Source organism: Chiloscyllium plagiosum, chromosome 9, assembly GCF_004010195.1.
Source record: "Chiloscyllium plagiosum isolate BGI_BamShark_2017 chromosome 9, ASM401019v2, whole genome shotgun sequence".
Classification (NCBI taxonomy): domain Eukaryota; kingdom Metazoa; phylum Chordata; class Chondrichthyes; order Orectolobiformes; family Hemiscylliidae; genus Chiloscyllium; species Chiloscyllium plagiosum.
This window is the reverse complement of record NC_057718.1, coordinates 1,353,891-1,366,865: the sequence shown is the minus strand read 5'-3', so window position 1 is coordinate 1,366,865 and position 12,975 is coordinate 1,353,891. Positions and strand designations below refer to the sequence as shown.

Genomic DNA, 12,975 nt, shown 5'->3' with positions numbered 1-12,975 from the left:
TTTTCAGAATGCTGTTCAAGGACGCTATGGTTGTGATGTTTCTTGGACCATGTTTTATTTGATGTGGAGCCTCTCAGATGGTATTGCTTTGACTTGACATCTGTTTTATTAGGCTAATATGGGCATTTGTTGTTTGGATTGACATAATCTTGGCACTGGGAATATGCTGATGATTTCTACTGGATTCGTAGTACTAACAATCTGTGGTTGAACTTGATCTTTCTGACTAATGTTCAGATTGTTCTCTTCTTTACCTACATGCCAGTCATGTGAGTCTTTCATATTCCCCTGTCAATCTAGCAGTACATCATAACAAGTAATGTCTGAGGAGGTTTGCCCACATTTTTTGCCAAATACAATTTCCAATATTGGATCCACAGTGTGATGAAATGTGCATGTTCAGAATAGGTGTACATATTTGGTTCAAATGATTTCATTCCTTTGTTGCTGATGATCTGTGTTGTAGCATTGGATGATCTTTTTCCAGTTAAGCACAGGATTTCCAATGGTGTTCTTTGTGGTCTGTGGTCTTCATCATTCTTGTGAAGATACATGGATGTTGATTAAAGACAAGTCCTTGCATGCTTGTAGGGCCAATCACTAGACTGTGATATCCACAATACAAATATTTGGTATGACCAAGCTGAGTTTCTGGGTTGACCTTCGATTCCAGTTGTTGTGCCTGCCCCACAGTGTGTTTAAATTCTTATATTCAGCAAAAGAACTGTGAGTCGACTCTTAATAATGTTACACAATAATTCTCGTTTATTTGATAAAATTAATGTTAGAACAATAAAGTATACTATAAACTAACGATAAACACTACAAGCTATTTTATGCTTTAACTTTGTATGATCATATACCACCAGGCTAGAACTTGGCCAGGCTCCACATGGTGATGTCATCTGGTCTTCTACTAAGGGTCTCAGGGGTGTCTTCTCTTTCGGGATTATTCTCGATTTACTGCACTCCAGTTTCCGCTTGAGTAACTACTCCTGAGGGTGGTGTTGCAGCGATTCTTATACTCCAAAGTCTTCATGCAATTTTGTGAAGGTCTTGAGTATCTTCCAAAGGATGGATCAGGTTCGATCACCCTGACAGATTGGACCCAACCAGGTGTTAGCATCTTGATGGCAGGGTGGTCTTTAAGTGTCTATTACTGGAGGTGCTGGCTGAATGTAGCCTCCTCTAAGTAAGAATGTGAGACACCTCCATGTCTGGTACACACCTCAATGTTTCTGATTCTCCCGTGGGTGACATTCCATTGACCCATTTGGGTGTGTATTGTAGGGTCTACAGCTACCAGGTTTGTTTGCAAACTGTCTATGGACAGCTGCAGCCTGTCTGGATTCTACAGCATGTTGATTGCCACAGTCACTTTAGTCAAGGCTGGCTTCATTTCCCAGCATCCTTTAGTCCTTGTCCACTTTATCAAATTCATCATAAATTTGACATTTTGAGCGGTCTATCCAGCCACTCAATGGATCTTGGATGGAATTTATCCAGTCATTTTATGCAGTGAGTTCAGCAGTGTTGGTTGAATCATCACTCCTACTTTTATTGATTACATATATTTGAATTTCTAAAATGGAAAGATGTTTGCGCTGACAACAATATCAGGTTTGCATTTGGGGTCATAGAGATCTGAAGTACTGACAAAGGCCCTTTGGCCCATTACGTCTGTGCCAGTCAAAAAGAAGCACTTAATTATTCTAATTCTGTTTTCCAGCAATCAGCCCATAGTCTTGTATGTCTCGGCGTAACAAGTTCACATCTAAGTATTTCTTAAATGTTGAGAGAGTCTCTGCTTCTAACATCCTTCAGGCAGTAAGTTTCAGATTCCATCACCCTCTGGGTGAAAAAAAAGCTTTTCCTCACATCTCAACTAAACTACCTTCCCATTTCCTTCAAGCTTTACCCTCAGTCATTGATCCCACCACCAAGTGGTAAAGTTCCTTCCTGTCAATCAAATACATGCCCCTCAGTTTTATAGATCTCAATCATGTCCCTGCTCAATCTCCTCGGCTTCAAGGAAAACAACCAGTCTGTCCAGTCTCTCTCCATTACCAACACCATATTCTCTCACTAACCTCATTTCCCTTGATACCACTAGTATCTAGAAGTCTATCATTCTCTGTTTTGATTACCCTCAAAGATTGAGCTCTCTGGCATAATCAATTCTAAAAATTCACCACTCTGTCAGTGAAAATCAATTGCCTTTTATTCTAAAATGTATCCCCTTATTCTGGACCCCTCCCCACTTTTCCACCCTACTCCAGCCATGGGAATGATCCTTCCTGTAACTAATTAGAATCATGGGATTCCCTCAGTGCAGAAAGAGGCCATTCAGCCCATTGATTCTGCATTGAGCCTGCAAAGAGTAATCCACTCAGACCCATCAAGGTTCCTTAGGCAGCACCTTCCAAACTATGAACACAACCAACTGGAAGGACAAGGACAGCAAATATGAGGGAACAACTCACCAGCATATTGCCCTCCAAGCCACTCACCTTTCTGACTTGGAAATATTTCACTGTTGTTGCACCAAAATCCTGGAATTCCTTCCCTAAGGGCATTGTGGGTGAACCTACAGCATGTGGACTGCAATAATTTAAGAAGGCAGCTCACCACCACCTTCACAAGAGCAACTAGGGACAGGAAACAAATGCTGGTTAGCCAGCAATGCCCACATCTCACAAATGAATGAAAAAGGTCATGAAATCACAGCTCATTGTGTTGTTGGAGCATTGTGAATCCATCAGGAGATCCTCTGCCTTCCAATTGAGTTTTGGATTTGTTGAGGTCATTTTGAAAATGATTTATGATTTTTAGTACTATTTAGAAATCTTGACAGACTCTCAACTTTCGTCCAGATTTTTTAGGATTAATTTAGCATGGAGCTGCAAATTGTTTAGCAGCCACTGCCCTGGCTGGACATAGATTATCATTTGCTTGCTCTAGTGGCACTGCTGAGCATGATATGTTTTCCCTGGTTTAGCTCTAAGCTGCACCAACAAAACTGATTTTGTGGTTGCAAACTGCAAAAATGAAGGAATCACAATAAAAAGTCTTTTATTTACAAAGTTAAAAATCACACAACACCAGGTTATAGTCCAACAGGTTTATTTGGAAGCACTAGCTTTTAGAGCGCTGCTCCTTCATCAGGTGGTTGTGGAGTATATATAAGTTCTTATTATCCACAACCATCTGATGAAGGAACCATCCAAAAGCTAGAGCTTCCAATTAAACCTGTTGGACTATAACCTGGTGTTGTGTGATTTTTAACTTTATACACCCCAGTCCAACACCGGCATCTCCGAATCATGACTTTTATTTACAGATCTCTTTTGGCTGCTCGTTGCTGTTACCAGGTGGATTTTTTTCCCTAGTCTAATATGTCATATTTTAACTTTCTCCCGATTTGTTGAAAGGACAGCAAGTAGTCATGGAGTTTTTTCTGTCTCTAAAATCTCTAAAATGTCTCACTTCAGAATTTGATATTTTAGTTGTGTTCCAGCTTAAATCTTACATTCAAAGTCTAACTAATTAAGCTGCTCAAAACCTGAACAATCTTACTAGGACGTAATGCTTTCTGACTAGAGCAAAGTGCAATCCCAGGGTAAAGGTACATGTATAGAGCTGCAAGTGAAGCTTGATGGATGGTTCACTATTTCGTGCCAGCCCTTCTTTTCTAACTGCACGTGAAGGATTCTATCTTGTGATCTATTCAGCCAGATCTTCAAACTATGCTGCCAACATACCATAGGTGATGTACATAAAAAAATCAAAAGTCTTCAGGAACCTCCATCTGCCACTTTGTTATGTTCTTTTTACAAGTATACAGACTAATCACATTGCAGTTTGGTGAAACAATAATGTATGTGCTTTATTTGAAAATTGTTGGTTACAGAAGTAATGTTACTGGACAATTAATCCAGAGACCAAAAGTGTGGTGCTGGAGAAGCACAGCAGGTCAGGTAGCATCTGAGGAGCAGAAGAGTCAACGTTTCGTGTGTAAGCCCTTCACCAGCCCACATTTTTGACTCTGACTCTCCAGCATCTGCAATCCTCACTTGCTCCTAATTAATCCAGAGACCCAGGCTAATGCTGTGGGAATGTGGGCTCAGATCTCACCATATTTGTTGAAAGCTAGTTGCAGTGATTGTGACCATGTGATCATCAATTATTGTAAAAAACCCATCTAGTTGGCTAGTGACCTTTAGGGAAGAAATTCCAGCATCCTTACCTGGTCTGGTCTACATGGATTTAATATGAGTAAGTGTGAGATAAACCACTTTGGTTCGAAGAATAAAAAGGCAACTTATTATCTAAAGGAAAGAATATGAACATGCTTTGATGTAGAGGGATCTGAGTGTCGTTGTGCATTAATTGCAGAAAGCTAGTATGCAGGTACAGCAGGTAATAAGGAAGGCAAATGGAATTTTGTCATTTTTTGCTGCAGAATGAAGAATTAAAATAGGGAAATATTGTAATTGTAAAAGACATTGGTGAGACTTCAAAGGGCACTGTGTGTAGAAAATTGTGTCTCACAAATTTGATTAAGTTTTTTTAAAGAGGATACCAAAAATATAGATGAAGAAATAGTGGTAGATGTTGTCTACATGGACTTTAACAAGGCCATTGCAAGGTCCCACATGGTAGACTGGTTAGCAAGGTTAAATCATATGGTATCAAGGGTGAGATAGCCAGTTGAATACAAAATTGGCTTGATAGTAGAAGAGGGTTGTTATTCGGATTGGAGATCTTTACAGGTGACAATGTGATGATGATGCTCCTTTAACAAGGTTATGCTGTCTTTGGATATTTTTCAGAGAGGTTGTTGAAGTAGCAATTGCGAAAAGTCGAGGTTAGAAGGGTTTTTGGGCCAGTTTGATTATAGCTAACAGATACTGCCTCAGGAAAAAGCCTTTAAAGTTTAACAAAAACACTAGTACAATGAAAGGGGAGTGGCCAGTTCTCCCAGCTCAGCTTTTCTTTGGTTTTGTTTGGCTTTAGCAGTCTGGGAGAGAGTGAGGACTGCAGATGCTGGAGATCAGAGTCAAAACGTGTGGTGCTAGAAAATCACAGCTGATCAGGCAGCATTCAAGGAGCAGGAGAGTTGACGTTTCAAGCATAAGCTCTTCATCAGGAATGTTAGCAATCTAGCGGTTCACTGAAAGCAGGCAGTCAGTTGAGGCTGCTGATCCAAGAAATAGCTACATGGAAGAAGGTGTTCCATGCTGAATCGTCTGCCGTCCCTCCCGTGTTCGATTTTATTTTTTTGTGCCGGGGGTGTTTATGGGGATTGTTGCAAGTACTTGGAACAGCATCGTTAGGTTGGGATAGTCTGGTGAACTTTCAGACAGGTTAAGTTATTCTGAATTCTGCTCTCTTTTGTTTGTGTTTCATTTGGTAATCTTGCAAATAAATTCTGTTTTGTTTCAAACTAAGTGGTTGGGCCAGCTGCATCCCTCCTGGAATATCCATGTTACACCTGCTTAAAACAACTCGCAAACCTAGGGTCTGGGCTATGTTCTTGAAGTGTTTTGAGGGGGTCTGGCCTGGTCCATAACAACACCAAAATTGGTGATTTGGAGGACTGTGAAGAAGGTGGTACGGTGGCACAGTGGTTAGCACTGCTGCCTCACAGCGCCAGAGTACCGGGTTCAATTCCCGCCTCAGATAACTGACTGTGTGGAGTTTGCACGTTCTCCCCGTGTCTGCATGGGTTTCCTCCGGGTGCTCCGGTTTCCTCCCACAGTCCAAAGATGTGCAGGTCAGGTGAATTGGCCATGCTAAAATTGCCTGTAGTGTTAGGTTAGGGGTAAATGTAGGGGTATGGGTGGGTTGCGCTTCGGCGGGTCGGTGTAGACTTGTTGGGCCGAAGGGCCTGTTTCCACACTGTAAGTAATCTAAGTAATCTAATCTAAAAAAAAGGTTATCTAAAAGTACAATGAGATCTTCTCAGATGGGCCAATGGGCCAAGAGGTGGCAAGGAGTTTAATTTAGATAAATATGAGGTATTACATTTTGGTAAGGTAACCAGGTTAGGACTTATACAGTTAATGGAATCCCTGAGGAGTGTTGTCAAACAAAGAGCCCCAATTATGCAGGTACATAATTCCTTGAAAGTGGCGTCACAGACAGACAGGTTGGTGAAGACAACATTTGACATGCTTGCCTTCATTGGTCAGAGCATTGAGTACAGGAGTTGGGACATCATGTTGCGGCTGTGCGAAACATTGGTGAGGCCAATTTTAAAATACTGCATAAAATTCTGGTCACCCTGCTGTAGGAAGAATGTTGCTCAACTAGAAAGATGCAGAAAAATATTACAAGGTTGTTGCTGGGCCTGTAGGGTTTGTGTTACAAGGAGAGGCTGGATAGCCTGGGTCTTTTCTCCCTCAAGCAACGGAGGTTGGGGGGTGACCTTTTAGAGGTTTATAAATTCATGAGGGGCATAGATCAATGGCCATGGTCTTTTTCCTAGGGTAGAAGAGTCCAAAGGTAGAGGGCATAGGTCTTAGGTGAGATGGAAAAGATTTAAAAGGACCAGTGGGGCAACCTTTTCACACAGAGGGTGGTGTGCTATTGGAACAAACCACCAGACAAAGTGATAGAGACAGGTACACTTACAACATTTAAAAGACATTTGGACAGGTACATGAATGGGAAAGGTTTAGAGGGATATGGGCCAAATGCAGGCAAATGGGACTATTCAGTTTAGGAAGACTGGTCAGCGTGGATAAGTTGGGCTGAAGGTCCTGTTTCTATGCTGTATGACTCTGACTCATTCCATACAATTTTGATCCCATTCTTACGGAAGGGTGCAGTTGCATTGGAGAAAGTTCAGAGAAAGTTTGCGAGATTAATTCCAGAGTTGAAAAGCTTGTCTTAAGTGAAGAGATTGAGCAGTTTAGGTCTGTACTCACTAGAGTTTAGAACAATGAGCGGGCATTTAATTAAAGTAAATAAGATGCTAAAGTGGATTGACAAAGTAGACGTAGAGCAAATGCTTTCCTTGTAGGGCAATCTAGAACCAGGTTTATAGTTTTAGTTAAGGGATGGGAGATTTAAAACAGAAATGATGGGTTTTTCTCCAAGCGTTATGAATCTGTGGAATTCACGGCACCAGAGCGCGATGGATGCCAGGAAATCGAATAAATTTAACACGAAGATAGAAAGATTTTTAATTAGTAATGGGTTACAGCTATTGGAACAAGATGGGAAAGTGGAGTTGAGATCAGCCTTGAATATATTAAATAGTAGATGAGTCTCAAAGTCTGAAATGGAGAAAGTGAGGACTGCAGATGCTGGAGATCAGAGCTGAAAATGTGTTGCTGGAAAAGCGCAGCAGGTCAGGGCTGAAGAAGGGCTTATGCCCGAAACGTTGATTCTCCTGCTCCTTGGATGCTGCCTGACCTGCTGCGCTTTTCCTGCAACACATTTTCAGCTCAAAGTCTGAAATGTCCACAGGCAGTACTGAGGGAGAATTACACTGTCAAGGGGGCAACACTGGTGGAGTGCTATACTATCAGATGTTCATGACTGAGAGAGTGTTGTAACATCACCGTGGCTGTACTGAGTGAGAGCTGCTGTTCTGAAGAGGCAGTCCTACAATTTATTCAGTTAGCTTAGCTGGCTGGACAGCTGGTTTGCAATGCAGAGTGATACCAACAGTGCAGATTCACTTACCCTACATTGGCTGAGTGCTGAGTTTACCACTAATGAACTGCCTTCTCAGTTTCACCCCTTGTCAGACGTGGTGACCCTCAAGTTTAAATCACTACCAATTGTCTCTGTCTAATGAGAGAGCAGCCCTCTGGTTCTCTGGAGCTATATCTTTACTGAGGGAGAACTGCACTGCCAGAAGTACTGAGGAAGACCTGCCAGGTTGGAGGAGCAGTATTGTGAGAAAACTGCACTGTCAGTGGCTGGTGATGAGGGAGAACTTCACTGTTAGAGAAGTGGTACTGAGGGACAATTGCAAAGTCAGAATGAAGGAAATGAGGAAGAACTAGTTTTGGAGGGGCAGTACTGACAACAAACTGCACTATTAAAAGAACAGAACTGAGGAAGTTCAATGCTTCATAGATGCCATTTTTCAGGTGTAGACCTGTTTCCCTCTCAAGTCAATGTACAGTCCTTGGCACGTTTTATAAGAATAATGTGTGAAATATGCTGGTGTCTCAGCCAATATTTATTCCTCAACCAGCACTACTAAAGTAGGCTATCTGGCCTTTGTCATGATGCTGTTTGTGAGATACTACTGTTCCCAAGTTTATTGTTTTGCTGGGGTGGGGGACTCCAGAACTAGAGGGCATAGATTCAGGGTGAGAGGGGGAAAGATATAAAAGGGACCTAAGGGACAACTTTTTCACGCAGAGGGTGGTGCATGGATCAAATGAGCTGCCAGAGGAAGTGGTGGAGGCTGGTAAAATTACAGCATTTAGAAGGCATTTGGATGGGTATATGAATAGGAAGGGTTTGGAGGGATATGGGGAGAAAGTGAGGTCTGCAGATGCTGGAGATCAAAGTTGAAACTTTATTGCTGGAACAGCACAGCAGGTCAGGCAGCATCCAGGGAACAGGAGATTCGACGTTTCGGGCACAGGCCCATCTTCAGGAATGAGCAGAGAGTGTTCAGCAGGAGAAGATAAAAGGTAGGGAGGAGGGACTTGGAGGAGGGGCGTTGGAAATGTGATAGGTGGAAAGAGGTCAAGGTGAGGGTGATAGGTCGGAGTAGGATGGAGACCCTTCCTGAAGAAGGGCCTGTGCCCGAAACGTCGAATCTCCTGTTCCCTGGATGCTGCCTGACCTGCTGTGCTGTTCCAGCAATAAAGTTTCAACTTGGAGGGATATGGGCCAAGAGCTGGCAAATGGGACTATATTAGATTAGGATATCTGGTCAGCATGGATGAGTTGAACCGAAGGGTCTGTTTTCGTGCTATGACTCCATGAATGTATGCTGCCTCTTACATTACTGTACTGAGTGCAAAAGTACACCATTGTATGTACAGTGTTTTGAGGCATTCCAAGATCATGAAAGTTACTATTTTCAATGGCAATCTTTTTTCTTAGCTTTTGATCCATTGGCCTTGCCCAGCAGAGGGAGCCAAATATCTTAGGTCTGAGTTACTGTTGAGACAGAGTTTTCAGAGTCTTGTTGCAGAGAATCCCACAGGCTCTAGGTGATGACATTTCTTATCTTTTCCCTACTCAATACCCTTAGTCTGTGACCCCCTGGTTCTGGATTCCCTGCTCATCAGAAATATCCTTCCTGCATTTACCCAATCTAGTCCTGTTTGGATTTTATAGATTTCTATGAAATCCCCCTCATTTTTCTGAACTCCTGTAAATATAGTCCTAACCACTTCAGTCTCTCTTCATATGTCAATTTTAGAATCTACTATAAAGGATGTAATAGCAGAGCATTTAGAAATACATAATACAATCAGGCTAACTTCATGGAGGGAAAATTGTACCTGACTAGAATTGTTTGAGGAGCTAAGAAGTAGCCATTGTAATATACTTTTAGACTAGAATCCTTACAGTGTGGAAACAGGCCATCAGCACATTGAGTCCACACCAACCCTTCGAACAGTGTCCCACCGAGACCTAATCCCCTACCCTCTCCCTGTAACCTTGCCTTTCTCATGGCTAATCCACCTAGTCTGCACATCCCTGGACACTATGGGCAATTTAACATAGCCAATCCATCTAACCTGTACACCTTTGGACTTGGGAAGGAAGCTAGAGCACCAGGCGGACATGGGGAGAATGTACAAACTCCTGATAGACAGTCACCTGAGTGGAATTGAATCTGACGCAGCATTGCTAACCACTGTGCCAGCATGCCAGCCTCAAACTTTTAATTTAATGTTGATCTCATTTTCCGTACACCTTCTCTACAGAATAACATTGTATTCTTCAATATGTTTTATTACCCTAATGCACTTTATATGGTATGATCTGTCTTTACTGCACGCTAGAACAAAAGTTGTCACTATACTTAGCTATGTGTGATAATAATAAAGCAAAACAAATCATATTTGGACTTTCAGATGGCGATTGATAAGGTACCACACATGAGGCTACTTAATAAGGATAAGAACCTGTGGCTTTAAATTCCTGGGCCACATGGTCTTGTTCTGGACAAGATGGCAATTATGCAAACCTTATACATTCAAATATGAGTTTGGAGCAGGAGTTGGCCATTTGACCCCTCAAGCCTGCGCTACTATTCATTAAGATAATATCTGATCTTCTCGTATTTTGAGTTCATTGACTCATTTTGAATTCATTCCCATCTACTGCCAATAACCTTTGATTCCTTTGTCTAACAAAATTTACTTTCATCTTAAAATGTTCAATTCCCCTGCCTTTGCTGTCTTCTGAGACAGAGTATTCCAAAGTCACGCAATTCATTGAGAGAAATAAATTCTCCTTATCTCTGTCCTAAAATGAACAAAGCTTAATTTTAAAACAGTGTCCTGCAATAATGGACTTGTCACAAGTGAAATGACATTTCCGCATTCGCTTTCCCAAAAACTTCCAAGGTCAAGCCTAGCAATTACGAACCAATTAGTTCAACTTAATAGTGGGAAAATATCTAGGAATAATCATTTTGCCTACAATGAATAATCATATGGTCAGATGTGGGTTAATTAAAAGCCAGCCAGCATGGATTTCTTAAGGACAAATTGTGTTTAACTAATTTTAGTTTTTTGAAGAGGTTGGTAAGGGCCATGCTGACGATGTGATATATGTGAACTTCATTCTTTGATACAGTGCCACACAAAAGACTTGTGAAGAAAGTAGTAGGAATAAAAAGGGCAGTAGCAATGTGGATACAAAACTGGCTGAAGGATGGGGAACAGACACTAATGGTTAAAGCAAGAAAGTTGATAGTGGAGCTCCCCCGGCATTTGTACTGAAAACCTTGCTTTTCCCATTATATGTTCATGATCTAGATCGTGTTTTCAGGGGACAATTTCAACATTTGCAGATGGTACAAAACTTGAAAGCATTGTAAACTGTGAGGAGGATAGTTTAGATCTTCAAAAGGGTAAAAATGGAATGGGCAGATAGGGAGGAGATGAAGTCTCATGGAGGAAGGTGAGGTGATACATTTTATTACAAGGAACATGGAGAGACAGTATAAAATGAAATTACTGCTCTAAAAGGTGTGCAGGAACAAAGAGACTGGGATGTATATGTACTTGAGTCAATAAAGACGGCAGAACAGATGGAGGCAACTTCTTAAAAAGCATACAATATTCTAGATTTTATTAATAGAGGCATTAAGTACAAGAGCAAAGCACTTATTATGAACTTGAATAAGACAGCAGTTAAACCTCAGCTGGAGCATTGTGTACAGCCTGGGAGTCACAGATAACATGGAAGACATTGACAACAATGGTTCCAAAGATGAGAAACCTCAGATATGAAGATGCATCAGAGAATTTAGTATGGTTTTCTTTGGCGAAGAAACGGCAATGAGGAGATCTGGTAGAAGTTTTAAAATCATGAGAGGTCTGGACAGAATGGACAAGTGGACATTGTTCTCACTTGTAAAAGGATCAAGAACAAGAGGGCACAGATTTAAAGTAGTTTACAAAAGAAGCAAATATGATATGAGAAAAATACTGTTTAGGATCCTAATACACTGCTTGGTCATGTAGGTGGTCTATTATGGAGACAGGTTCAATCAAAGCATTTGAGAGGGCATTAGCTGATTATTTGAACAGAAACAATGTTCAGGATTATGGTGAAAAGGTGGAGTAGTAGCACAAAGTCATAGAGCTCATTCAGAGAGTCAGTGTAGATACAACATGCCAAATGGCCGCCTTCTGCCGTGTAAGAGTTCTGTGATCCTGAAATAAAGCTACCAGTCACTCGTCCATAAGCCATGTTATTGTGAAGTAATTTGTTCAACCTCTTCCATAAATCCACAGACTTACTCCATATCCAACCTATGTCAGTAAAGGTCAAGGGTAGCAAGGTAACACCACCACCTACAAGTTGCTTTCGAAGAATCTCACCACTCTGGCTTGAAAATATATAGCTGATCCTTCAGTGTTGCTGGGCCAAAATCACTGAACTCCCTCTCAAATGCATTGTGAATGTCCAAATAGAGTCCAAATTGACTGGAGCAGTTCATGAATGCAACTCTCCACCATCTCCTCTAAGGCAGCTGGGGATGGCAATAGAGTCATAGAGTCCTACAGCACAGAGCAGGCCCTTTGGCCCAAACTGGTCCATGCTGACCAAAATGTCCATCCACGCTAACCCCATTTCCCTGCACTTGGCCCATATCCTTCTAAACCCTTCCTATCCATGTATTTGTCTAAATGACTTTTAAATGTTGTTAATGTGGCCGCCTCAACCACTTCTACTGGCAGCTCATTCGATATAGAACATAGAACATTTCCTTCAGAAATGAGATGACAAGAATCCAGAGAAAGTATATTCCTGTCAGGGTGAAAGGGAAGACTGGTAACTATAGGGAAGCTAGATGACTAAAGAAATTGAGGGTTTAGTTAAGAAAAAGAAGGAAGCATGTGTCAGGTACAGACAGGATAGAACGAGTGAATCCTTAGAAGAGTATAAAGAAAGTAGGAGTATACTTAAGAGGGAAATCAGGAGGGCAAAACGGGGACATGAGATAGCTTTGGCAAATAGATAGAAGTTCAGGTTCCACCTGTTCCAGAGGGCTGTCATAACATGTTAGGAGAATCCAAAGGGTTTTTATAAATATATTAAGGACAAAACGGTAACTAGGGAGAGAATAGGGCCCCTCAAAGATCAGCAAGGCGGCCTTTGTGTGGAGCCACAGAAAATGGGGGAGATACTAAATGAATATTTTGCATCAGTACTTACTGTGGAAAAGGATATGGAAGATATAGACTGTAGGGAAATAGATGGTGACACCTTGCAAAATGTCCAGATTACAGAGGAGGAAGTGCTGAATGT

At 41.5% G+C, this 12,975-nt stretch overlaps 1 protein-coding gene across 1 annotated transcript in view; it reads left to right on the top strand.

Annotated features, from left to right (window-relative positions):
* LOC122553146 (protein EFR3 homolog B-like) overlaps positions 1 to 12,975 on the top strand; it is a 205,593-nt gene that overhangs the window by 103,983 nt on the left and 88,635 nt on the right. Inside the window, exon 11 of the mRNA XM_043696735.1 lies at positions 1,291 to 1,306. Coding sequence (XP_043552670.1) covers positions 1,291 to 1,306 — 16 coding nt within the window. The remainder of the gene's footprint in view (positions 1 to 1,290; positions 1,307 to 12,975) is intronic.